General features: G+C 41.0%; 1 protein-coding gene across 1 annotated transcript in view; it reads right to left on the reverse strand.

Annotated features, from left to right (window-relative positions):
* Positions 1 to 25,106, reverse strand: part of tenm4 (teneurin transmembrane protein 4) — a 302,149-nt gene that overhangs the window by 183,643 nt on the left and 93,400 nt on the right. The window contains exons 5-6 of the mRNA XM_048598311.1: positions 20,688 to 20,926; positions 6,677 to 6,847 (exon numbers count right to left, since the gene is read on the reverse strand). Coding sequence (XP_048454268.1) covers positions 6,677 to 6,847; positions 20,688 to 20,926 — 410 coding nt within the window. The remainder of the gene's footprint in view (positions 1 to 6,676; positions 6,848 to 20,687; positions 20,927 to 25,106) is intronic.

A 25,106-nucleotide genomic window follows, 5' to 3' on the forward strand; every position in this document is an offset into this window, starting at 1 on the left:
CATTTATATGTTTTTGCTATCAGGTTCTTAATTTGTTAAGGTTTTAAATCAACTTCTGAAACTTGTGTGAATAACATTGTTATGGAAATTCTGATCAGAATCGGAATCCCTAGTTCCAACCTTGATTGGATCAAAAAAAAATTACTCAGATGATTTTAGATGACTTTTACTGTGGACATTCCTGGATAAGAGTGTCCTGAAACGAAAAAAAAGGAAAAAAAAAACTGTCTAGGAATCCTCGCAGCCAGCATGAGAAAGGGTCATTGTCGAAACCGTGGCCCTTTATGCAGCAGCCTGTGCTGGGTTTAGTGATTCAAATGTCCAGCAGTCCCTTTGACAGCTCCTGCGAGAGGATAAATACGTCAAGTAAATATAGGGTTTTGGGAGGCAGGTGGGAGGGGTGAGTGGTAGGGTACCAGGAGGATGAGGGAGTGCATGATGCTAAGTGGGTGAGGTGTTAGGGTGGCAGATGGTTGAGGGGGAGAAGGGTGATAGGTAAGGGTATGACAGCTCCAGGTAGGTTGAGCAGCTGTGCCAGTAGACAATATTAACTGGGTGGAATCAGCTCCAGTGAGGTTAGTAGGGAGGAATATAGTGTTCTGCATGGGGTTTGGGGGTGGGGGGGTGGTGATTCCAGGCAGTTGTCAGATAAGGTGCTGGATGATGATGTTGGGGTGATAGCAGAGCCATTACTGAAGGTTGGTACTGTTCAGTGTGGGAGTGTCAGGGTGAGTGTTGGGGAGTGCCTGTGTAAGTGTGAGGTTCAGTTAAGCAGGAGTTTGAGCAGATTCCTAATCCACAAACATTTCCTAGGTAATAATTAAACTTCAGCAAGTAGGATCCATCAGAATTCTCTGACTTTGAGGGTCTTTTTTCAGAGAGTTTCAGATACAGGAGAATTGCCCATTGGAACTTTCAATTTGTTGGGTAATTCTCTGAGTCAGCTGTGTTGGGACTTTTGCATGATCATAACATGCAATTCTAATCTAAACTACTCGTATACCTACCCAACCATCGAAATATCCGGAGCATTGAATCTGGCAACTCCAACTTTGCTTCTGTTTAAATCCTTCATGACTTTGATGTTCATTATCAGGAGCAATGCAGTTCACTTCTTTCCATTGTGTGTATTGACTTATGAACATAGAGGTTAGAAGCAGGAGTAGGCCACTCAGCTTCTCTGGTCTGCTCCACCACTTAATAAGATCATAGCTGATTGGATAATCCATTGGCCAACCCATCCTCAATAATCTTTCACCCCCTTGTTTATCAAAATCCACTTATATATGACTTAAAACATTCAAAGACTCTGCTTCTTCTGCATTTTGAGGAAGATAGGTTCCAAAATCTTTCAATGGTGTAATAAAAAAACCTCATTTTTGTCTTAAACGGGTGATCCCTTAGTATGAAATATAGACCCCTAAATTCTAGATTCTCCCAAAGAGGAAACGTCCTTTCCTGATCTGGACTGTCCACCCAGAATCTTATATAATTCAATTAATATGCCTCTTACACTTCTAAACTCCTGTGGATACAAGCCTAGCCTGTCTAAACGTTCTTCATAGGACAACGAGCCTATTCCAGTGTGAATTCAAGGAAGCTTTGCTGAACCACTTCCCACACACATATACGCTTCCTTAAATAAGGAGACGAACACAGTACACAACATTCCAGATGCGGTCTCACCAGTGACCTGTATAACTGAAGCATAACCTTTTGTATTCAATAACCCTAGCCAGAAATTATAACATTCTATTCCCTTTGCCACATGCATACTAACCTTTTGTGATTCATACACTAGCTCACCCAGTTCTCCCTACAGCTCAGAGCTCTGCAATCTCTCAACGTTTAAATAATCTGCTTTATTACTTTTCCTGCCAAAATAGACAACTTCACACTTTCCCACATTATACTCCATTTGCCACATCTTTTCCCATTCACTTAAACTATCTGTATTCCTTTGTAGCTTCTTTATGTTCTTTCACAACTTACTTTTCTATTTGTCATTTGTGTCATCAGCAAATTTATCAACTTTTGATTCCTTGATCCAAGTCATCTGTATAAAATATGAAGCCCTAGCACTGATCCTGGTGGCGTACTGCTTATAGCAAGAAGAAAGCAGAAAAAATATTTATTTTGCCTATTCTATGTTTCCTGTTAGTGAGCCAATTTTCTGTCCATGCCAATATCTTACTCTACATCATAAGCTTTTATTATTAGCAAAAACCTTTGATGTGGCATCTTATCAAACGCTTTCTGGACTTCAAACCATAGTTTATCCACTGGTTCGTTTTAATCCATAGCATATGTCACTTCCTTAAAGAACACCAATAAACTGGTTCAATATGATTTCCCTTTGACAAAACATTTTGATTACGTCTGATTAGCTTGAATTGTTCATAGTGTCCTGTGAAAACAACTTCAACAATCGTTTCTAAAATGTTCCCTATGACAGATTTCAAGCTAATTGGCCTGTAGTTGCCTGCTTTCTGTCTCCTTCCCCTTTTAAATAACAGAATTAGCTATTTTCCAATCTAATGGGACCTTCCATGAATTGAGGAAACTTTGGAAAATTAAAACCAAGGCATCAAAAATCTCATTAGCCACTTCTTGTAAGACTGCAGGATGAAGTCAAATAGGATCCAGGGATTTGTCCCATCCTGCAGCTCTAATAATTTAGTCTGTACCACTTCTCCGGTGTTTGTAATTTTCTTGAGTTGCTCCCTCTCTCCCATTTCCTGATTTATAACTATTTCTGGGATATTATTAGTATCCTCTAAAGTTATAAAGATGCAAAACTCCTGAGTAATTCATCTGCCATCTATTTAATTTCCATTATTAATTTCCTCAGACTCATGTTCCATAAGAACGACTCTCACATTGTTAACTCTTTTTTATTATCTTTAGAAAATGTCAGGGCCGAATCTTTTGCTTTTTTGCCTAAATAAAAGTTGTGTCTTGTTTACTTGGAGGGATTCTTGCCATGAAACCCAGTGAGATTTCTCACCACATCTTACCAGACACACTTCCTTAACTAGCTTCCCCGCCTCATACTGTCCCTCACAGCCAATTCTCATCCCATCCTACCACCAGCACTGCCTGAACAACCTGTTACTCAGTGGAGATCCTCTGAAAGACCACATCCCTGCCAACACATCCCCTTTCAAAGGCCATTGTGCACTTACACAAGCGGTGGCAATCCAGCAATGCTGCTCAGCAGCAACACCATGGCACAGCAGGTACATAGCTGGCATGGCTGACACTGCCTCGCACATACAACCTCAATCACTCACTCTTGACCCGGCAACACAGTTCCTCTGTTCTGAGTTACATCCTGTATAAACACTCTCTAAGTACTTTGTTCTCAATATCCACTGGCCACCTAGATTTTGTCATTGTCCAGTGGAGGGATATAATAAACAGGCAAGCAATTGGACAATTCCAAAAATGAACTTTTATTTAGTCAGCAAAACTGAATGCAAATTAAACGAGTAGAGGCTTCAATTTACAAACTTTGCATGGTGGTCATTTGCAATCATCTCACATCCACTAGAACTGAGTATCAATCAGGTCCTGTCAGGATCAGATCCTGTCGGGCTTGTAGCCGCCAAAGCTGTTGAGCTGCATCATCCACAAGGATAGCTTCCCACATCTCAGTAGCATCATCCTTCTCTGTAGAAAACTGCTCCCATTCCCCTGGTTTCTCAATATCCAGCACATTGCCTCACTATCTGCTTGAAATGAACAGACCACAGTATACCAGAATAATGTGGCACAATCTGTCTGGACTAGACTGGACAGATTCCCAGACCAATCTTAGCAGAGGAACTGCATTTTCAGGAGCCCCATGTTCTGCCCCACTAGGGCCCTGGTTGAGGTGTATCCACCAACTTGTTGAAGGTGCCAAGCTGGCAGAGTGACCAACATGTTACATCAAAAAGGGAGCGCCTGCTGCACTCTGACCCACTCCCAATCCCAGACCAACATCAACCATGAAACCTGCCACTGATTTCATTGCCATACTTACGTGAAACATGATGTAACCAAGTTCTCCTCATCTCATAGATAGTAGGAACTGCAGATGTTGGAGAATCTGAGATAACAAGGTGTAGAGCTGGATGAACACAGCAGGCCAAGCAGCATCAGAGGAGCAGGAAGGCTGACTTTTCAGTGAAGAAGGGTCTAGGCCTGAAACATCAGCTTTCCTGCTCCTCTGATGCTGCTTGGCCTGCTGTGTTCATCCAGCTCTACACCTTGTTATCCCCTCATCTCATGCCATCCTTAGAATTTCCACAAGTGATATGATGATTTGGTCAGCATTTTTCACATGTTAAGTCATTGACACTAACTTCTCACCACTGAGATGACAGTTTTTGATTTGCAAACACCAACAGAATGGCGTAATCTGCTTTTGACAAGCATTTGATGCTTAAGGATGTTCATTCTGCACAAATTGCACATGGGTGAAGAAACAATTACAAATAAAATAAGGCTGCAATTTGCAAATACATGCTCCACCTTTTTTCACTGTAATGTCCAAGCATCCAGGAGATGTGGATCACACATTTTTGCCCATCAAAGTGACACTGACTTAGCTCTCTTTGGCTGTTGCATCGCTCTGTTTCAGCTGCATTTCACATCCAGAGAATGGCATGTGATGGCACTTTGCGGTGAATACCATCAGCATCAGCCTCTGACTGGTTATTAGGTATCCCCCGATTATCCCCCAGATCCCCCGAGCTCATCCCGGTATTCTCCAATTACCTAGGATGTCCCATTTTACATTGCACTACCCTGACCGCCCAGTTACACTCATTCGCCCCCCGTGTAGAGCCCAACACATTGAACTTCACCTCCAACTGACGCCCCTGCTCCATTAACCCCATATATTACACCAAAACGATGTCTGCCCTGCTCCGTGGAAGAGAGGTGCAAGTGGTTGTTGTCTTGGATTGTATCCTGAGAAGGTGTTTAGTGATCAACAACATGGAGGCTCCTCGCAGCCAGTGATGAGCTGAAGTCACCAGGTGCCCCGCTGACTTCCACATCGAGAATTTTCGATGTCTAGCTTGGTCGGTGCATTTGTTCATATGGGAAGCTGCATATTAATGAGCGGAGTTGCCGTTGCCTTGCCCAGCAGGAAGCTCACCTTGCCATTTGGCTAACGCATAAAAGATGCAGTGAGTTTCTCCTGATGTCAAGATGGGCCTTGCCAGACTTCTCATCCAATTCTGGCACAAATCTCGCCATGGCCCATGTTGCTCAGATCCCTATAAAATTTGGCCCCTAACATCATTTACATATATATTTCTACTTTGTTTTCTCTCGTACTTTAAGATTTCTCTTTGAATCTTCTAGCATTCTTTGTTGCTTTTTATGTTCCGTTTGATATTCTGACCGGCCATCCATCTTTCTTTAGTTTTACATTTTTTCTTTAAGTTTGATATGTGTTCAACTTTTTGAGTTAATCACAAATGGTGGCTTCTTCCCTTGGGATGTTTCCTTTTTTGTTGCAAAATAACGTTCCTGTGTATTCTGAATTCTCTGCCGATAAAGAGCATTGAGTACGAGTGTCAAATGTTTTACACTCCTGCCATCAAAGACTGTGCCAATCCAGTTCATCTCATTATTCCGATAATGAAACAAAAGCCCAAAATGTGCATGTTAGGCATGGTTTAGTAGAAACATGCTCACCTCTCAGTGAAAAACTTACAAGTTCCAGTTCCATTTCAGAGACATGAACACAAGATATAGGCTGATACTCCAGTCCAGTGTTTTGTATGAAACATCAAATAGGGACCCCAATGGCTTTCTCAAACTCAAAAGGACTGTTTCAGAGTTGAGGAGACTGGTCCTGGCCATTACTTCCTCCTTAATCAATTAAGTGTAATACATTAGCTACAGTATATGTTATTGACTACAATCCATATTAATTCTACTTTTCCTTAGGAAATATTCAGACAACCAACCTGCTGAATAGTTATTCAAACATAATCCCCACAAGTGATATCTACTGGCAAAGAGTCATCACATCAAACTAATGGCAAGAACTTTTGAGTCACAAATCAAAAATTCTTCCTAATTCTATACCTGCAGGGATGTGTTAACAGCAAGAGATTCCAGATTTAAAAACATAGTCTGTCATTGTTCATCAATATAATGTAGGTATATGTTGTAAGATCAGAATGTCGGAATTGGTCCAATTTAAAGGTTATCCAACTCATTTCCAGCTGTGGAATGTATTTTAATTTTCACAGCAGTGCTTTTAAATAGCTTGCATTTCAGAAGAAGGTTTGTAATGTACTGTTATTGTAGAAATTTACATTTGACTCCATGATTAGCACAACCATGCAAAATGTTTTCACAGTAGCCCTTTGTTTATGGGAATACATCATGGTCACAAAATAACATTGTAATCCACCGCAATGCATATACACATAATACAGTGCACATTAATTTGACAAAACCTCACATAAGATTAGAAAGTTGTCCAAAAACTGAGAAAACTCTTTTCAAAATTTGTACCAATAAGAAGGCAGAATATATTAAAAGGGAACATTGTATGTGCAGTTCTATAATTATAATTTACAAATAAAGCCTTGTATATTAAACATAAAGTACACTGCAGATTTAAAGCCAGTTTCATAGTATTGATTATGTTTACAGTAGACCATACCTTCACTGGTTCCTTTGCCTTTCCTTTCAGGCAAGCCTAAACCTGTGCCACCAGAGGGAGACAATGTGACGTCCGTTGGCACTGGCCAACTGCTGGCTCTGTTCTCACCGATCTGATACATCTGCCCTTCCATCGGCTGCAGGTGCCAGTTTAGGCCAAACAGGTGCATGGCTGTGATAGCAATGAGAAAAGTCATCTTTTTCTGGCTGGATCACTGCAGGAGTTCTGGATAAATTAGGCACCGATGTACAGTACAGTGAGGTGGCCTGGAGTAGGTCTTTTCCCTATTTTAAGTTATGTACTGCTGATAATTAATCCATGTAATGATCCAGTAATCTTCGCAAACGTGCAGTGCAAAATTGAAAGAACTGGGGTCGGTGAAACCTTTCAATATTGTGCAAGGTTTCAAAAATCAAAATTAATTCCTACCGTGGCCTACAAAGCCATGTCTCAAAGGTTACAGATCGTTGATTAATGTATTATATTCGGTAATAGCATTTTTTTTATCTATTGGTGATGATATTTAACTTTGCATCTTGCATGTCCTATAACTATGCTTGTTCAGTCTTACAATTTGTACAATTTGCCCAATCAATTTCTTGTGCTAAACAGCAATAGACAGTAGTAACAGTAAAGGTGTTATATGATACATCCTGGAATTACATTTGAACTTTTGCGAATGTCCAAAACAAGTGTAGCAGGTCACTACCTCAAATAAGAGGAAAAATTAGGAAGGCCGTAAAAGGCTTGGTTGGCCTGCTACCACCCATTTTGTGCCTAAGATGAAATTGAATTTTGCACCGCATATGTCTGCTTTGGACGAGAATGAATTTACAGAATACATCACATCTAAAATCAATCATTTAGTAGCTAAGTAAGTTCATCAATTTATTGTCCATTTGCATAATTTGTGTAATGATCTGAACTTGCCCAATTTTTGTTTTGTGACATTTTTAAAAATATTGCCCATGGTATGGATGACCAATGAGAGATAACAGTCACAACATGGACAGTTCCTCCTTACATGGGAGAAATGTTATGATATCTTGTTTAGTGATGCCATATCAGATGTTTACGACATGATAATCTTGGAAAGCAAAAATAAAAATAGGATGATATCTGCCCTTTTTAGTAGTTTTGTTTTAAATTTATCATCAAGTGATTCCTGATAACTATTTAATTTTGTCCTGATTGTGTTCTGTTTCTTTTTTGGACTTTGAAATGAACAATGATAACATTGTCCAAGTTATTTTCAGCAGTATATGTACATATTGGAGGTAGCAAGTGTTATTTTTCAAAAATATGACCTTGAATAACCAATTGCAGTCAAATTGAGTCCACATCACTATCCAATACTTGAAACAATTCTTCTAATGGCATTTATATGGCACTTTTTCATAAGAGAATTGGGTACACCTTTGAGTGATTTCAGTTTGCATCTTTTAGAATTAAGTAGGGATTAAAGATTGAGAATATTTTAGCTTCTTGATTGTCTACAAAATCAGCCTTTGAGTCAGGACCATCATAACACAAATGATGAATGACTAAGTGATCTGTCTATCTCTAAATGACTAAGTAGCAATCATGATATGTTCTATCCCTGAAATTATATTATGAGATATAGTCTCATAAATATTTATCTTTCTGATTTGTGATTTCTCTCTTTTTAGATGGAAGTATTAATTATTAATTTGAAAGGATAATTTCACGATTGGTATCACAGAAGCAGCTAGTTCTGATGATTATGTAAAGCATTGTTTGATATCTTGAAGCTCCCGTCAGAAATTTGGGGCCCATTGTTTTTACTTATTTTGTGGCTGTTGGAAGTGGTTTCCTGAGATGTGCACATGATTGTTCTCATGCAAACAGGCCATCGATATTAATGGCAGAAAACTTTTATTTTAACAAAGTCATAATGGAATTGTACCTTGGGAACAGCAAACGCCATATCTCAGGGCACAATAAAATATGGCGCAACTTGCCATGAGAAAAACATGCTTCAGAAAAGCAGTCAATATTTGTCCTGCATACTATCCAATGCTTGGCTTTACAAACTCATTCCATATTCTTGCAAATGTCTATTTAAGCTTGTGTTACAGTTTCAGATAGCAATACAGAAATTAATATTTTGCAAACATTTTATCACATATGCTATTAATATATTCCTCTAGAATGCACTATTGCAAGGATCTTTGACATTAGTTTACTAATTGAACTGGAAGAGAAAGGGATTTCATCACAGCATGCCTCCTCAGCGTTGTAAGTAATAAGGCAACAATGTGACTCTGTTGATCAAAAGCTGGTAGCTCAAGGGGAAGTATTTTTTCAGTGCATGAGGGAATTGACCGATGTGAATCTTATTTCTAATTTTAAAAGAGTACATTAGACTCCAATCTGTTCTGACTTAGGGGAATCTTTTGTTCTTTTGTTAGCCCTATCACCTTACTAATTCATCACACAGCTGGATAGGCAGGACAACTACTGCACTCAGCAGAAACAAAAAGTGTTGAAGGCTAAAAGAAGACCAACAAAATTATGATCCACAAGGTCAACGAAAAAAGGCCTGTTGGGAAAGATTGATGGAGTGAGAAAGTGAAAGTGTGCTTAGGATGAGAAGACCATGACTGATTGCTGAGAGACAAAAAGAAAACTATAGGCAGTTAATGATGCATAAACCCCAACAAACAAAACCCAGCACAGAAAAATATTCACATTATTCCATGAGCTTATTGACTTAGTTTGGCCACCCAGTAATGAATTTCCAACCAAATCAATTTCTATGTGTGAGATTTAATTTAAGATTAAAAAAACAGAAGCTTTGCTTGCTGCAGTGTTTGGTTTATGGATCTTGACATTAACTTCTGTGAGGGATGAAGAATTAAATACACAGCAATATTCTATGTGTCAGAAAATGACAATGTATCTCAATGCAGGCTAACTTCAAAATAATGTTTATGCTTTTAGGGGATGCAAAAAAGGAAATGTAACTGTTAACATCTTTAAATAGGTAAATGAGGACTGGTGTAGCCACCTACATCCTATCACTGTCAAAATTGTAGGCCTGATGAGGTTGCTGAGAGCAAATTACAGCAGTGAAAGGAAGCTACAGCACTTGGATCATGCCATTGTAACATGAACTGTTTTTTTGCAGTTGGCTGCATGCGATATGCTAATCTATGAAGCATGAAAATATTCAGGTTCGCTTGGCCCAGAGTCCAGTAATACCTGTAATAATTAGATTTTGTCTTGTTACTACATCCAGAGTCAATTTGACAGGACGTGAATATTATGTAGGTGTATATGATTCGAATGCATGATATGTATAAAGAGAGAAAAAAACCAGCACAAGACATTTAAAATGAAAAAATGTGTCAGACATGCAGCTCACTTCAGTACTGTTCTGCAGTGCCAGCACTGTGAGCAAGAATTAGTCATTTGTTTTCACAGATAGCAAGCAGAGCAAGGTTTGGTGGGAGGGTGGGGGGTAGTGGTGAGGAGGCAGTGTGGTTTGGGAGTGTAAAGGGATTACAACAATCATCTCTGATTTAACCATCCGATGATTGAAGCCAGTAGTAAGTACTGTCTCTAATAGTTACAGTATACCTCTAATTGAAAGTAAAACAGAACATTTCATTCACACTGAAATTTACATTAAAAAGCAATTCTATGGACAACATTAACTTATGTCTCAGTTTCTGAGCAGTATTGCTACTTTGGCTTGAAAAACATTTTGTCCAGATGACTGTTTTTTGCAGAGATGTGATCAAAGCTGGTTAGCCTCTGTTACATAGCCAAGAAGGAGATTTTGCCACATTATTGGAAGTGCCTGTAAATCACTAGGTGAAGAACTGCCATATTAACTAATTTATTCCAATTTCACTTCAAAACAGTTGTTTTCCTAAGATAGCTATACAGGGAATAGAAGATTATTTGTGTGTCAGCTCCTTAGTATATGATATGAAAAAAAAATGAATTCCTGAAATGTGACATGATGAAATGTAGATTTTACTCAATAAAATATCCCTTGGAACCGAAATGTACGGGTCCATATTGAAAGCCATATTTTAAGATGTCCAGTATTGAGCCAAGATCGCCGCCTGTTTGAGATACATTTGATTGTTTGACATTGTGCTGTACAGAAAGTGGTAACTTATGGACACACATTGGAAAAGTACATTACTGTTAATGTTTTATGCACACGCACTGGTAGATTCACATGCGAGATTAACATGATTTTATATTTGACATATCAATATTGACATACAAAATCCATAAATGCAACAAAGGATTTCAATGGTCAGTTTTTCCCCACTCTCAGATTTTTAAAAAATCCCACCCCTCTTCGTGCTGCAATTGTGAATACTTACCAGTAAACTATTACTGAGGACAACTCAACAACAGCCATCACCTTAAATCTAATGATTTTCTTTGGATTGTATATTAGGAAGCACACTGTGCATCAAACCTGATTGTGGCTTCAGTTGGAGAACCCCCTTAATAGTGTAACTAATACTAAAACTCATGACATCTATTGTGGATAGTTTGGGTCTTTACTAGATCTGCGAATTGATGAAACATTTTCACATACTCATTTGGTTGGAAAGATATTTCCAAAAGTTCTCAGAATAGGTTCTCTATGGTTTACATGACAAATGTGAAAGGTCACAACTAAAATTAATTCTTATGAATCTTGGTCATGATAAGAAGAGATATGCTATTGTTCACTATTAGTGTCAACTAATAATACATCAAATTTGTCCATCCAATATATCCAAATTCATTTTTTTGATTTTGTGCTAATTCCCAATTTCAGCTATGAAAACCTACAGTACTTGTTAAGCTTCCAATTCGACTCTCAAACCTCATTTGGTTAAGTTTAAATCTGCTGTAGAATTAATTGAATTTGACTGACAGGAAGTCTCTGCCTCCTAGTCCTGTTGCTCTGCTGCTGTAAAGAATGCATCAAACAACAATGTGACAGATGTGAAAGGTCACAATGTGATCACAATATGATATTGTCTGGAATTTATATTAAATTGTTATCAAACTCAATTTAACTCACATCAATGTATCAATTTTTCCTCATTGCTCTAATTGTACTTCCTACCCAACACCACTGTGGGAGAACCATAATCGCAAGCTCTATGACAATTCCCAAGGCTCACTGTGACTTTCTCTGGACAATCAATACAGTTTTGCCAACACAAACCACACCTCAATGTCCAATAGTAGAATGCAATTTGAATTGAAGCCCGTTAGCATTGTGATCATTGATTGAATCTAGATGCATGAAAAAATGTTTGTTTCCGCAACAAGCATGAAATATTATTACGAACACTATTAAAGGAAGTTCCTCATTGTTGATACTCCAAGAACGCATGAAATAAGAAGAGGAGTGGACCATATAGCCATTAAGCCTGCTCCACCATTGATTCATGGCTGATCTGGGATTTTATTTCCACTTCTCTTCACGGCCCCTGACTCCTTGAGAAACCAAATACCTGTCTTTTCTGGCATTAAATGAATTCAACAATGGAACACCTTCAACCCTCTGAGGTAGAGAATTCCAAAAATTTGCCACCTTTTGAGTAAAGAAATTACACCTGATCTCACTCATGAGTGATCAGTCCCCTATTCATACAAAAATCAGAATGCAAATGATTTGTAGAAGATATGAAATGAATTAATTTGATTTTAATCTGCATTTTATGCTGCAAATTATGCTCTGTCAGAATTTTTTTTATATTCACTCATGGGATGTGGGCATCTCTGGTTAGGCCAACATTTATTGCTTATCCCTAATTGCCCAGAGGACAGTTAAGAGTCAACCACATTATTGTGGCTGTGGAATCACATGTAGGCCAGACTGCTATCTGTAAGGATAACAGATTTCTTTTTTGAACGGACATTAGTGAACTAGATGGGTTTTTCTGATAATCAACAATGGTTTCATCGTCATCATAAGACCCTTAACTCCAGATTCTTTGAAATCTGCCATAGTGGGATTTGAACCCAGTTCCCCAGAACATTAGCTGAGTTTCTGGATTAACTAAATTAATCTGAATTAGGTTTTCTCAAACTGAAGGCATTGTTGCAACTCTCTACCTTTGTTTTAATGACACTGTGAAACCGCGAATAAAAGTTAAAATGACTTGAGTAGCCATTGCTCTTCTGCTCTCTCCATTGCAGTTACAAGGAGATTTTGCTAACATTTAATTGTGCTTGGGATTTTCCAACATCTAGGGAAATCACTGAAATAAAAAATAAGACAACTTAGTTGTTCAAGAAGATGTAATGGAGTGTGTAGATATGAAAACCACTCATCCACCAATCCAGGGGTAGATGGGAGATTGGTGGGAAAGGTGGGGGTTGGGGTGAAAAGGAGCTGTGTGAGAGCTGCCTTTGAACCTTTGTTGCACGGATTGATTCGTTCTCTAAATGGGGTGGAGTGGAACTATTTCCAGGAATGGGAAAGTGCCAAATTAATCAAATTAACTTATAAGAAGGTTGAAGGCTGATTAAGTGAGCCTGAAGTACTTTTCACACTGTCACTGGTACCAGAGTTAGGATTTATAAATTTGGTATATTGTAGTCTTTACCATACAGCTCAAAAAAATCAGTGCAGTACAAATGAATAAAAAATCTGATTTAAGGTCAATCATTAGTTCAAGAGTATTCTCAGCAACTCAGATTTCTTCAAATCAACCACAATTTTCATTATGAATCTTCTGAGGGCTGTTATTGAGGACTGTCATTTGAAATCATTCAAGTCCTAATCATGAAGCTTTTCACATTTCAATAATGAAGTGCAAGCAGTCTCCTGCCATTCAACATAGAAACAATCAGTTTTATTTAGGCTACGCAGCCATCAAAGAATCTGCAGTTCTGTGTGTGTTTAATTAATCCATGTGACCAATGCATAAATAGATGGTGTGGGTTTTTCCTTAATTACTACACTCTATGGCAACACCAGAATTAATAGACATTCTTCAATTCCAAGCTTGCAGTGATTATTTTTAAAGACATACTTGTTATGTTTTAACTGGTTCCACTTTAATTAAACATTGTTTACACTACTAGCTTCAAAATGTTCCACTACTTATATCTTTAAAAATATTAAGAAACTGATTTTTTTTCAGAATTAATGCAAATATTAGTTATATTAGGACATGCTTACTTGAAATAATAGGACAATAATTACTCATTTGATTTATTTTTGTTGCTAAATTCTCCTGTTTGTTTTCCTCAGAGGATATTATCTTCAAACTGTGGTACTTCATTTGAACAGAAGGCTATTTTAGCTCAAAGCTTTTTTCTGCTGTCTCCTACTGAAGGTTGTCAGGTTTTATTCTCCATAATCAACCAACAGTTGTTGACATTTTAATGACAGAGAGTCTAAGGGTGGTTGGAAAATATGAAAGAATCAGTACAGAAAGGGATAACCATACCCAATGGAATCAGTTCATTCTTGAACTTCAGGACAATGTCTGGCTGCTTTGTGGTGATACTGAGTGCAGGCACTGAATGGGCAGATCAAATTGCTTTTTCTCAACAAAATACCATGACAGAATGGTCTCAGCACCATTAGTAGAAAATAGTAAGAGCTTACTGAGTGGTAGATGACTAATGAATTCCTCTGTTGAAGTGACATACAAGCTTGCCAGAATAATCAGGTAGCTAATCATGAACTGATTCCAGCTAAATTCCCAAGCTGTGTAGGAGAGTCAGGCTGAGCAAATTCTTCCATTTCCCCCAAATACATTTTTCATGCCAAATGCAAAATTTTCATGCACTAACTAAATTAAGACCTATCCCTCCAAAAAAAGAGTCAGCAGTATTATAGGAAGATGCATTAATAATGTTTTTTTTTTCTGTTCTCCAGGTAATATTTTAGCTATTTATCTCAAGAACTCAATAATAATAAATATCTGGCTCAACTGTTAATTATAGTTTTGTAGAAGGATACAGTTCATCCTGGTGTTGTTCTGCCAGAAGTGTTCAGCAGGAAGGAAGGAGGTTATTTTAGCTAATGAATTGTGAGGGGAAGACAATTCTCCTGTAAACAATTGCAACTAAAAAAAAATCAATTTGAGAACAAAACAGAATTTCCTTATTTGTATTATCACTCAACCTTTCTTCTGAAATTACTAATGAATTTTGCATTTACAATTTTTCTTGATGCAGATTTAGAATAGTCAGGAGAGCATATCAATTTGATTAAACTACTTACTTTTATTTAAGGCCATCCCTTCTAAATAATTTGAAGCTGCATGTTATAGCATTTTCTCTTTCAAGAGACTGTAATTAATTAATGCATCATGTCATTGAACGTGGTATTGAAAATTCATTTTAAATATGTTTGCCATGGAATAGTCTGATTAATTTTAGTTTAATAATTTAATAGTTTCAATGTTCCAGTAATTACATCGAGTAATTACAGTGATTTAATCTTGTGAACACTGTTGGCAGCTTTCCAGTGGTGATCTTGTACAGACCCCAGTGTGAAGCCACCTCTCAAATTATCTGGCTTTAAAAGGAGAAAAAGAACAGAACTTTGATCAAATCCAGTTCCATGTGAACACACAGGCTGTGCCTTTTGCTTGTGTTTTAAATAAATGCAAAAGGAAATCTAATCCAACTTTGTTTGTGTAATCTTTTTCAAAAGTTATATTACTGCTAAAATTCTTTGGAGTTGAAGTTATGGTACCTGATTTCAGTGAAAAACCTTCAATGCGTTTATTGGAAAATTGCTCTGTCTGCTAACTTAGGGAAGACATTAACTGATGCAAGGGAGATAATAAGTGAGTTGCATGGATTATCTTCTTTACAGATCCTATGAACAATGTCAGAAAGGTTTGACAGCGGCAGAAACATTTTTTGAACTAACACTGGTACTTGTAGTTTGCAGGACAATGACATTTCTATCTTGTCCCTGAAACAGTGTAGCTTCAGGCTCAGATGCAGAATTGAAACATCTGACCAAGCTTTTGAGCAGGCATCGGAGACTTGGCAATTCTAAATATAAGTCAGATTTTGATTTCAAACTCCTGTTCAGTAAAACATCCAGTGAGAATGGGAAAGCTCATTGATCCCATTTAAGGCTCACAACGGCAGTGGAAGAATATTGGAATCAATTTCTTGGCTGACTTAAATATATGCCAATTTAAAAAGCAATGCTTCAATTCTGGATGCTCCAGTCCATTATGATCTCTTTTCTGACTCAAAAACAGAAATTACTATTCACATTTCTAGAAGTGATTAAAAATATTACAAGAACCAGTGTAATTTTATAACCTTGGTTTAAATTTGAAAGCTTTGTTAAAAATGGGGAATCTTTTTTTGAAAAGTGACAGTACAACACCTTGTCCTTCACCATATCACTGTTCGTGATTTGATCAAAGTTTGCATTATCCTCAGGGGAACAAATAGGTAGATAGAAAAAATCTATTTTTTTGGTCGGAGAATCTAGGACTGGAGGGCACAGCCCAAAAATTAAAGGCAATTTAGGAAATAAGAAATATTTCTACACACGAAGGAAGGTAGACATTTTGGAAGTCTCTTCTGCAAACAACAAAGGTGGGTTGATGGAGTTAGGTTGCACATCATTCACAATCTATTTAAATGGCAGAACTGGATCGACAGGCTAAATGGCTTTCTCCTATCCTAATGTTCCTCATTTTTTTAATTTCAAAAATATACTTTATTCACAAAAATATCTTTTTATACATACAAGTCACTAAAGCAGTTCGATTCTGTTCAGTAGCATATGGAGAAACAAACAAACATTGGAGTTTGACTCAATCCAGAAAATAAACCAAAGGATTTCTTACTTATAAAAGACTGTATTTATATATGTTTGAGGCACTGGGAGGGTCCGGTAACTGAACGGACTCCCACTTAACTTTGGCAAAAAGACCTTAGATGGTGGTCTTTCCCCACTGCGCCTTGGCAGCAGCTGCCCCAAGCTTTAGTGCATCCCTCAGCAAGTAGTCCTGGACCTGGAATGTACCAGTTTGCAACACTCAGTCAGGGTTAACTCCTTGCTGTGGAAGACCAACAAGTTTTGGGCTTTCAAAGAGTGTCTTTCACTGCATTGATGGTCCTCCAGGTGCATTCGATGTTTGTCTCAGTGTGTGTCCCCGGGGAACGGACTAGAGAGCACAGAGTTCTGAGTCATGGAGCTGCTCGGGATAAACCTTGACGAAAACCGCTGCATTTTTCTCCTTTCTGAAGGAACATTCCAGAAGGAGATATGTGACAGTCTCAACACCCCACTGCCACTTTGAGGACAGTATGTGGGGGCACAGAGAGTTCGAGTGTACATGAAGGATCTTACAGGTAGTGCCCTTCTCACCACCAGCCAAGCGATGTCCTGGTGCTTTTTGGAAAGTTCAGGCAGTGAGGTATTCTGCCAAATGACTTTGACAGTCTGTACAGGGAGCAACCCGACAGGATCCACCCTTTCCTTTTCCTGCAGGATCTTGAGGATGCTATGTGCTGATCACTTCCTGATGGACTTGTGGATGAAGGTGTTTCTCTTTGCAAATTTCTCCACAAAGGACAGATGCGTACTAAGGGTGCACGCACATTTTGATGTAGCCACACATGAAGATGGCTATCAGGATGAGGGTGGTATTGGGTGTTTTCTTCCCCCCAATATCCAGTATTTTGCACATGGTGTCCCTGTGCACAAGGTCTATCCTAGGCCTCCAGATGAAGTGGGAGATGGCTCAGGTGATTGCAATGGTGCAGGTTCTGAGAATGGGCCAGATCTGCGCCACATACAACAACAGAGAGAGTGCCTCATACCTGATGAAGAGGCTATTACCCAAAATGGAGAGGGAGTAATAATCCCAAAAGCCAAGTTTTGGGCTCACCTTGGCACTCCTCCCATGTTTCTGTATACTCCCCAGGCCCTTCGAACCATATTCCCACCACCTTCAGGCAATCTGTCCTGACAGTGAAGGGAACAAAGGATCAGTCAGCCCAGTTCCCAAAGAACATGGCCTTGCTCTTGTCTTGGTTTACCACGGCTCCCAAGACTAGTTTGAACTGGTTGCACATGCTTGTGGGTCTGTGCACTGACAGTGGATCTGAGTCGAAAATGGTGACATCATCCATGTACAGGGAGGCTTTGACCTGCAGGCCTTCGTTGCCTGGAATAGTCACCCCTCTCAGGCTTGCATCCTTCCTGATGGACTCAGCAAAGAGCTCTATACAACATACAAACAAGGCAGGAGAGAGTGGGCAGCCCTGCCTGACTCCAGATCTGATCGGGAAGCTTTCTCATTCCCGCCCATTGGTTTAGACTGCACCAGCGATGTTGCTGTAAAGCAGTCAGCTCCAACTGCGGATTCCCTCCCCACAGCCCAATCTGGAGATCACATCCCAGCTGTAGGTGTGTGTTATCCCGTCAAAGGCCTCCTGGTGTAGGCCGATGAGTTGATTGTATCCGTGAGGAGCATGAAGCTCTCAGAGATTGTTGTGCCTGGTACAGGACAGGTTTGGTCAGGGTGAATCGCAATCCCAGAGCAGACTTGACCCGGTTGGTGATGACCTTAGACAGGATTTGTAATCTGCGTTCAGCAATGAAATTAGTCACCAATTTCGAATTTCCTCCCTCTCTCCCTTCCAATTGTAGATGAGGGTGACGATACCTTTCCTCACGGATTCATGCATGCAACTCTTCAGAAGCAAACTGTCATACACCTCCAGCAGGTCCTGGCCAGTCAAGTCGCACACAGCTGAATATAACTTGGTCAGTAAGCCATCACTTCCAGGAGTTATATTCTTTTCTTGAGAGCCTTGGTCAGCTCATCCAGAGATAACAACTGGTCCAGCCTCTCTTGCGTGCTGTTATCAGTTATAGAGGACAGGAATGTTTTGGAGGCTGCACCTTCTGTGGGCTTCATGTCATAAGGTCTGGTGTAAAAGGATTTGCTGATCCTCAGTACATCAGACTGAGATGACGTTACCGAGCCATCTTCTTCCTTCAGGCTGCAGAGCACAGAGCTCTCCCTGTGCACCTTCTGGAAGAAGAAACATGAGTACATCTAATTTTGCTCCACAGTGCAGACCCTGGAATGGAAGATTATCTTGGAGACCTTTGAGGCGAAGAGTGAAGCTTGCTGGCTCTTCATCTCCTGGAGATCCTCTGTGACATTGATTCCTATCGTCTGCCGCAGTAGTAGGTTCTGCATGCTCTTCTGGAGTTTGGACAGTTTTCCCCATCTCCCTCTCACCTTCTGGACACCTTTGAAGATAAAGTCCCTCTTAACGTTCTCTTTGACTGTTTCCCACCATTTCACTGGAGACTCAACGAGGGGCTTCATGGTTCTCCAACCTGCGTAATCCCTTTTGAGCTCCTCAATGTTTTCTGGGATCAACAGTTTCACATGTAGTTTCCACGTTCCCTTGCCAGCCCGCTGTCACCTACAGGATGACCAGTCAGCCAGCAGGAGGCGGGGATCAGAGAAGAACACTTGCTTGACATTGGTGGATCTGACCAAGAGCATACAGGGCACAAACAGGAAATCCATCCATAAGTGGATAGACCTGTCTGGCTGTGACCAGGTGTGTCTACGCTGCACTCCATCTGCCAAAGACATCGTGCAGCTTGGCAACTTTAATCGTTTCCATCAAGATCTGGATGTGGCATTCAGTTTGCCGTCAGCCCCTCCACATCGTCCATCCGCATCGATGATACAGTTGAAGTCTCTGGCGGAATGACCAGCCTGGATGTTGCTAGTGGCAGTCTCAGGGGAGCATTTCTGTACATAACGTCTGGTACAAAGAGGAGCCCGCCTACCACCTCTTTAACCTCAGAGATGGTGAAGTTGCCTCCTTGCAGCAGACAATGCAGGCTGGAGGAATGGCAATCGTTTACCCTGACAAAATCGAAGGTCAGTGGGTCCATAAGCTCGACCATTACCTGTGGCTACTGAGGTGCAGTATCTCGCACTCCCGCAGAAACAGGAGGTCTGCTTTGACTTTGGCGAGGTAAGCCGACATGGAAACGTATTGCATAGTAGATTTAATGCTATGCACATTAATACTGGCAGTTTTAAAACTCATTTTGTGATTGCATGAAATTACTTGTAGACCCAATGTCTGTTCACATGCGGTCTTGTCACAGAGGGAGTCCCTGCATCGCCACGGTTTGGGTGAACTGTTGGATGCCCTCAGCACTGAGATACCTGTCCTGTTCCTCCCTGGGGCTATAAACTAATGTCTCTAATATACTTCTTCTACTTTGAAATGAAGTGCTAATTCTATGAATTTCACAAGCCCTCTGGTGCCTCAGCTCATGACCTTTTGTTGTGTGATAGACTACTTGATGAGAATAACAGGCTATTCAATTGTGGATGTCATCACCTTTTTGATCTTGCATGTACATACCTCTTTAGGAGATATTGGCTTGCAATGAGAGTAATTTGGCTAATTTTCCTTTCAATAACCTTTGAGGGTAGAAGCTACGGCCAATTGCTATATTAAAGCTGTCTCCTGCCTGAAATATGTTGAGATAGCACAGATGAGGGATTAAGTCCTTTTGCCCTGTGTGGCTGAATGTTATGTATTCACTCCCTAAACCACTGGAGAGATGCTGGCTTATTAACAATCATTAAAACAGCATGGAAAGGAATAAAACAAAGCCAATTTTTTAAACTTTGTATTCTTCCTTCAGAATATTATGGAGTAAGAGCATTATGTAAATATTTTATCCACGATAACTACAGATTCACTTTAGATCCAAACAATGTTAGAGATGGTCTGACTCCCAAGAAGGTTCACACACAAACAGATAGTTGATCCAAGTCTCTCTCTCTAAAGAAGCCATGCACACTTGAGTCAGTATGCTTCCAGCATTGTTTCTAGTGTTCTTTCCAGAAACTCGGAATTAGATCCAAAGTCACGTATGGTTCAGCAGTGATGCAAAACAGAACAGGAAAAGTGTGAAATCACAGGCCTGTAAAAACAAGGCTAGGCAAAATAAATGTAATTCGCAACTTACCAATGAAATAGGCGAGTAGAATCACCAGTGTTACAGAAATGATGATGGCACTTAAAGCAGCACACTTCCAATTGCAGTACTTGTGGGGCTTTTTCAGACTGAATGCAGACCTTGAGAAAGTGCTGCGAGGCAAAGGCCGAGGTGGTGGAGAATACACAGTGCTTGAAGTGAGGGGGTAACCAGGGCCAGTTGTACAAAAAAGTGGAGAAGATCCAGTGCCAGATTTAAATAAGAAATGCCTGATGAATTAAGACAGAATACATATCAGAATTCTGATTCCAGAGGGTCTGGACATGACTATTCATTGAATTTCTCTTCTGTCAAATTTTATTATACTAACTTCCAGATTCACTTGCATTTTAAATGTTTATAAGTAGCTTACAAATGCTCAACAATTACAAAAATTAGGTTTGTATGGGTGATAATTAAAATTATGATATGAATATGCTTTTGTATTCTCAGTTACATTTTCTCAAAAATAATTGAACTTGAAAATATCAATGAACTGGTATACAGACTATGATAAACCCATTTGTGAGCATTAGCTGCATATTTTAGTGCTTTTACATCTGTAATTTTTTTGCATATGCTAGTTTTATGCTTCTTTTGAGTACAATATACTACCTTCTATGGAAATCACCTCAAATTCATTTGTACTCAAAATTTCATGTGACAGAAAATATGCATTTATATGGCACATTTCATAACCCAAAGACCTTTATAGCAAACAAAGTGATTTGATATGTAGCCACTGTTGTAATTCATGAAATGTGATGTATATTAAGTACCTAGGTTATAAGCCTTTTTTTCTGGAAAATGGTGTGTTTTATGAGCAGGCTATGACACACAATGTTATTACCAGTTCTATGACTTTTGATATGATGAACTATAAAAGAGGAATGCAACTCCTAGAAGATATGGGAGCCCAGGTTTTAGAAGAAGTTTGCAATACTCTGTTATGAGAAAAGAAATAGTTTGTATTGTGCTCAATGTGGACCTTGCTGAGGATCGATTGTTCCCTTTCTGCTGTACTTAAAGACTCTTCAGTTTGATATACTTTAAGAGCATGTATCTAACCAGTGTCTATTACAGGGCTGACTTCTTTTGTTGTCCAAATGCTGATCTCTATGCGTGATTTGGGAGAATAATGTTTCTCAGGAGGGAGGTATAGTACAAACTTCTCTTCCTTCTGAAGGCCGTTTCTTACAGTGCAGTACTTTAGAAACACATAAAACGTATTATATGTTAGCTTCTAACTTAGGAAAAATGTTCCTAAGCTAATATTTGAAAGCTCCAACTGCCTAAGCTGTCACAATAATGTTTGATTTATGAGTGCAGAATTCTGTCACATGTTAAATTGCAAAGTATCAAAGGCTTAAGGTTGAATCTTACATTTTTCTGGCTGTGTTATTTTCATTGGACCTCACTCTGTGAAACCCAATGAGTTTTCTGACATTATCATCCCAAACTCTCCTCACTAACTATCTTGCCCATCCCTGTAGCATACCTCCCATCCAATGGTGGGCTGATTCTCCCACGCACTGCAGCTGAAATTCTCACCGCTGCCAGAGTCTTACAGGATAGATTGGCATCCCTGGCATTGGCACCATCCAAGTCCTGGCAATCTGATGTTGCACTGCACAACTGCACACTGCCCCAGAGGGTATAGCAGATAAGGGAAAATTGGCAGTGTGATATTTCCAATCTCTAAGTTCTGATGAACAGAGTGGTCTGGAGGAGGGCTGTCCTTTTTCCCCAGGGCAGCCATGCTATCACCTCTGCCAATCTGAGCTGAGGTTGCTACCCTAGTCACTGTTGTCTGTATGGTACGGTGAAAGGCCCAGTAATGCAGCAAGTAGGTCACTGAGCATCTCCGCTCTGCCAGGGTAAGTGCCACCATTTTCCCACTGGTACCTCACACTCACTCAGTCTCTGCTACCACACCCCCTTCTCACTAAGGCTCATGCTCTACTGTTCTCACTACTGCCTGTGCCATCTACCCAGTCTCAGTCTCAGCCACCCAACTCCCGCGCCCAATTCACCTGGCATGCCCTCTGTGCTGCAGAGTCATGTGGGACACCTCACCACCTCTCCTCCACCTATTAAAGCACCAGCCACTGTGCCAGACACTTCTGTCTCAGTTAATCTAGGTGGCACATTTTTAAGACGAGAGGAGAAAGATTTAAGAGATGCTGAAACAATCACGTCCTACCAACTGAACAAGAAACAAATGTTCCTTGCGCTGTACTCTCACATTGACCCTGCTGTCAATGTAGTTTTCACCTGCCCCTCTTATAACGCTTGGCTGCCACATCTTCTCACTTTTATATCTTGCGTATCCATTTTTTCTCTGGTAGGAGCGTGTCACCATCACACATCCCCTCCAGCACCGCTAAGTCGGAAGCCACTGACACTCCAGCACTCTGCAGCAGCTGAGATACTGACCTTTTTGGTGAGTATTTGCACTACATTTGAGTCAGGAGCATCTGCTGGTTTGCACTCCACTGCAATGTACCTGCAGCTAGCTGAGGAAGAAATGGCCCAGTTCATTGGAACTCAAGACTGAAAGAAACCAGATACCTGCACAGCCCCAGGCAGCAGAGGACCCCATAGATTTGGCAGTTGGTGACTGGGTACACAAGCAGACCCAAGAGCAGCAGGCAGGTTTGTGGGGGCAATGGTCACACTGGTAAATGCTGCAGTCCTGCAACCATGCCATAGGTCTCTGTTGCCCCAGTCATGCTTCATCTGGTTATCTCCATGGACAGTTTAGTGGTGCCATGGAGAGCTACACCGAGCAATGCCAGGATCAGTAGAAGAGAACTGCACTCCTGTACCCTTGTCTTTAGTTCGTGAAGACAGGAAACAGTGGACCTTGACCTCAGTCTGACTGCTCCCTCCTCACAAACAGACAGGACAGTGACAGAACGCTCCCAACCAGAATAACCAGACTGGCTTCAGGAAATCTCGTCTCAAAACATTCCAGAAGTGGCAGCTTCTTTCACCATCCAGCTGAGTCTGGGCAGCTGGAACAGCATCTTTAACATTACTGAGGTTATCCATCCCTATCCCTACTCCCTTCTCCATGAACTAAGGTGAATTGCATGGACAATGGATGAAGCAAAGGTTCCATCTCTCCAGGCATGTGCACACACACACACACACGCACACGCACACGCATGCACAAACACACACACGTGCACAAGCACATGCACGCAAACACACGTGCACAAACACACACGTGTGCGTGCACACACGCGCACACACACAGGCGCGTGCACACACTCGCACACGCGTGCAGAAACACACGCATGCGCACAAGCACACGCATGCACACACGCGTGCACAAACACTCACTCGCGCACACACATGTACACAAACACGCGCGCGCACACACGCACGCGCACATACACACGCACGCGCACATTCACACATGCACATGCGCGCGCACACACACGTGAACAAACACACACAAACACACGCGCGCTCACACATGTGCACGCGCACACATACACAAACACACACATGCGTACCAGCAGACGCATGCATGCACACACACAAACACACACATGCGTGCACGCACACATGCACGCACACACACACATGCATGCACACATGCACGCACACACACACATGCACGCACACACACACATGCACGCACACACACACATGCACGCACACACACACATGTGCACAAGCACACGCATGCACACACATTCACTCACACACGCGCGCATGCGCACACGCATGTACACAAACACACACAAACACACACAAACACACACAAACACACACACGCGCGCATGCGCACACGCATGTACACAAACACACACAAACACACACATGCGCACAAGCACACGCATGTGCACAAACACACACAAGTGTGCGTGCACACGCACACCCACTCGCGCACACACACGTACACAAACGCTCGCACACACATGCGCGCACATACACACACGCGCGAGCACAAATGCACACGCGCGAGCACAAACGCACACGCGCGAGCACAAACGCACACGCGCGCACAAACGCACACGCGCGCACAAACGCGCGCGCACGCACGCGCGCGCACACACACACACGCGTGCGCACACACACACGCGCGAGCACCAACGCACACGCGCGCGCACAAACGCACACGCGCGCGCACAAACGCACACGCGCGCGCACAAACGCACACGCGCGCGCACAAACGCACACGCGCGCACAAACGCACACAAACACACGCGTGCACACGCGCGCGCACAAACACACGCGTGCACAAACGCGTGCATAAACACACGCGTGCACAAACGCGTGCATAAACACACGCGTGCACAAACGCGTGCATAAACACACACTCGCGCACACACACACACGTGCTCGCTCAAACACACACACACACACACGTGCTCGCTCAAACACACACACACACAC

Source organism: Rhincodon typus, chromosome 6 (genome assembly GCF_021869965.1).
Source record: "Rhincodon typus isolate 14 chromosome 6, sRhiTyp1.1, whole genome shotgun sequence".
NCBI classification, from domain to species: domain Eukaryota; kingdom Metazoa; phylum Chordata; class Chondrichthyes; order Orectolobiformes; family Rhincodontidae; genus Rhincodon; species Rhincodon typus.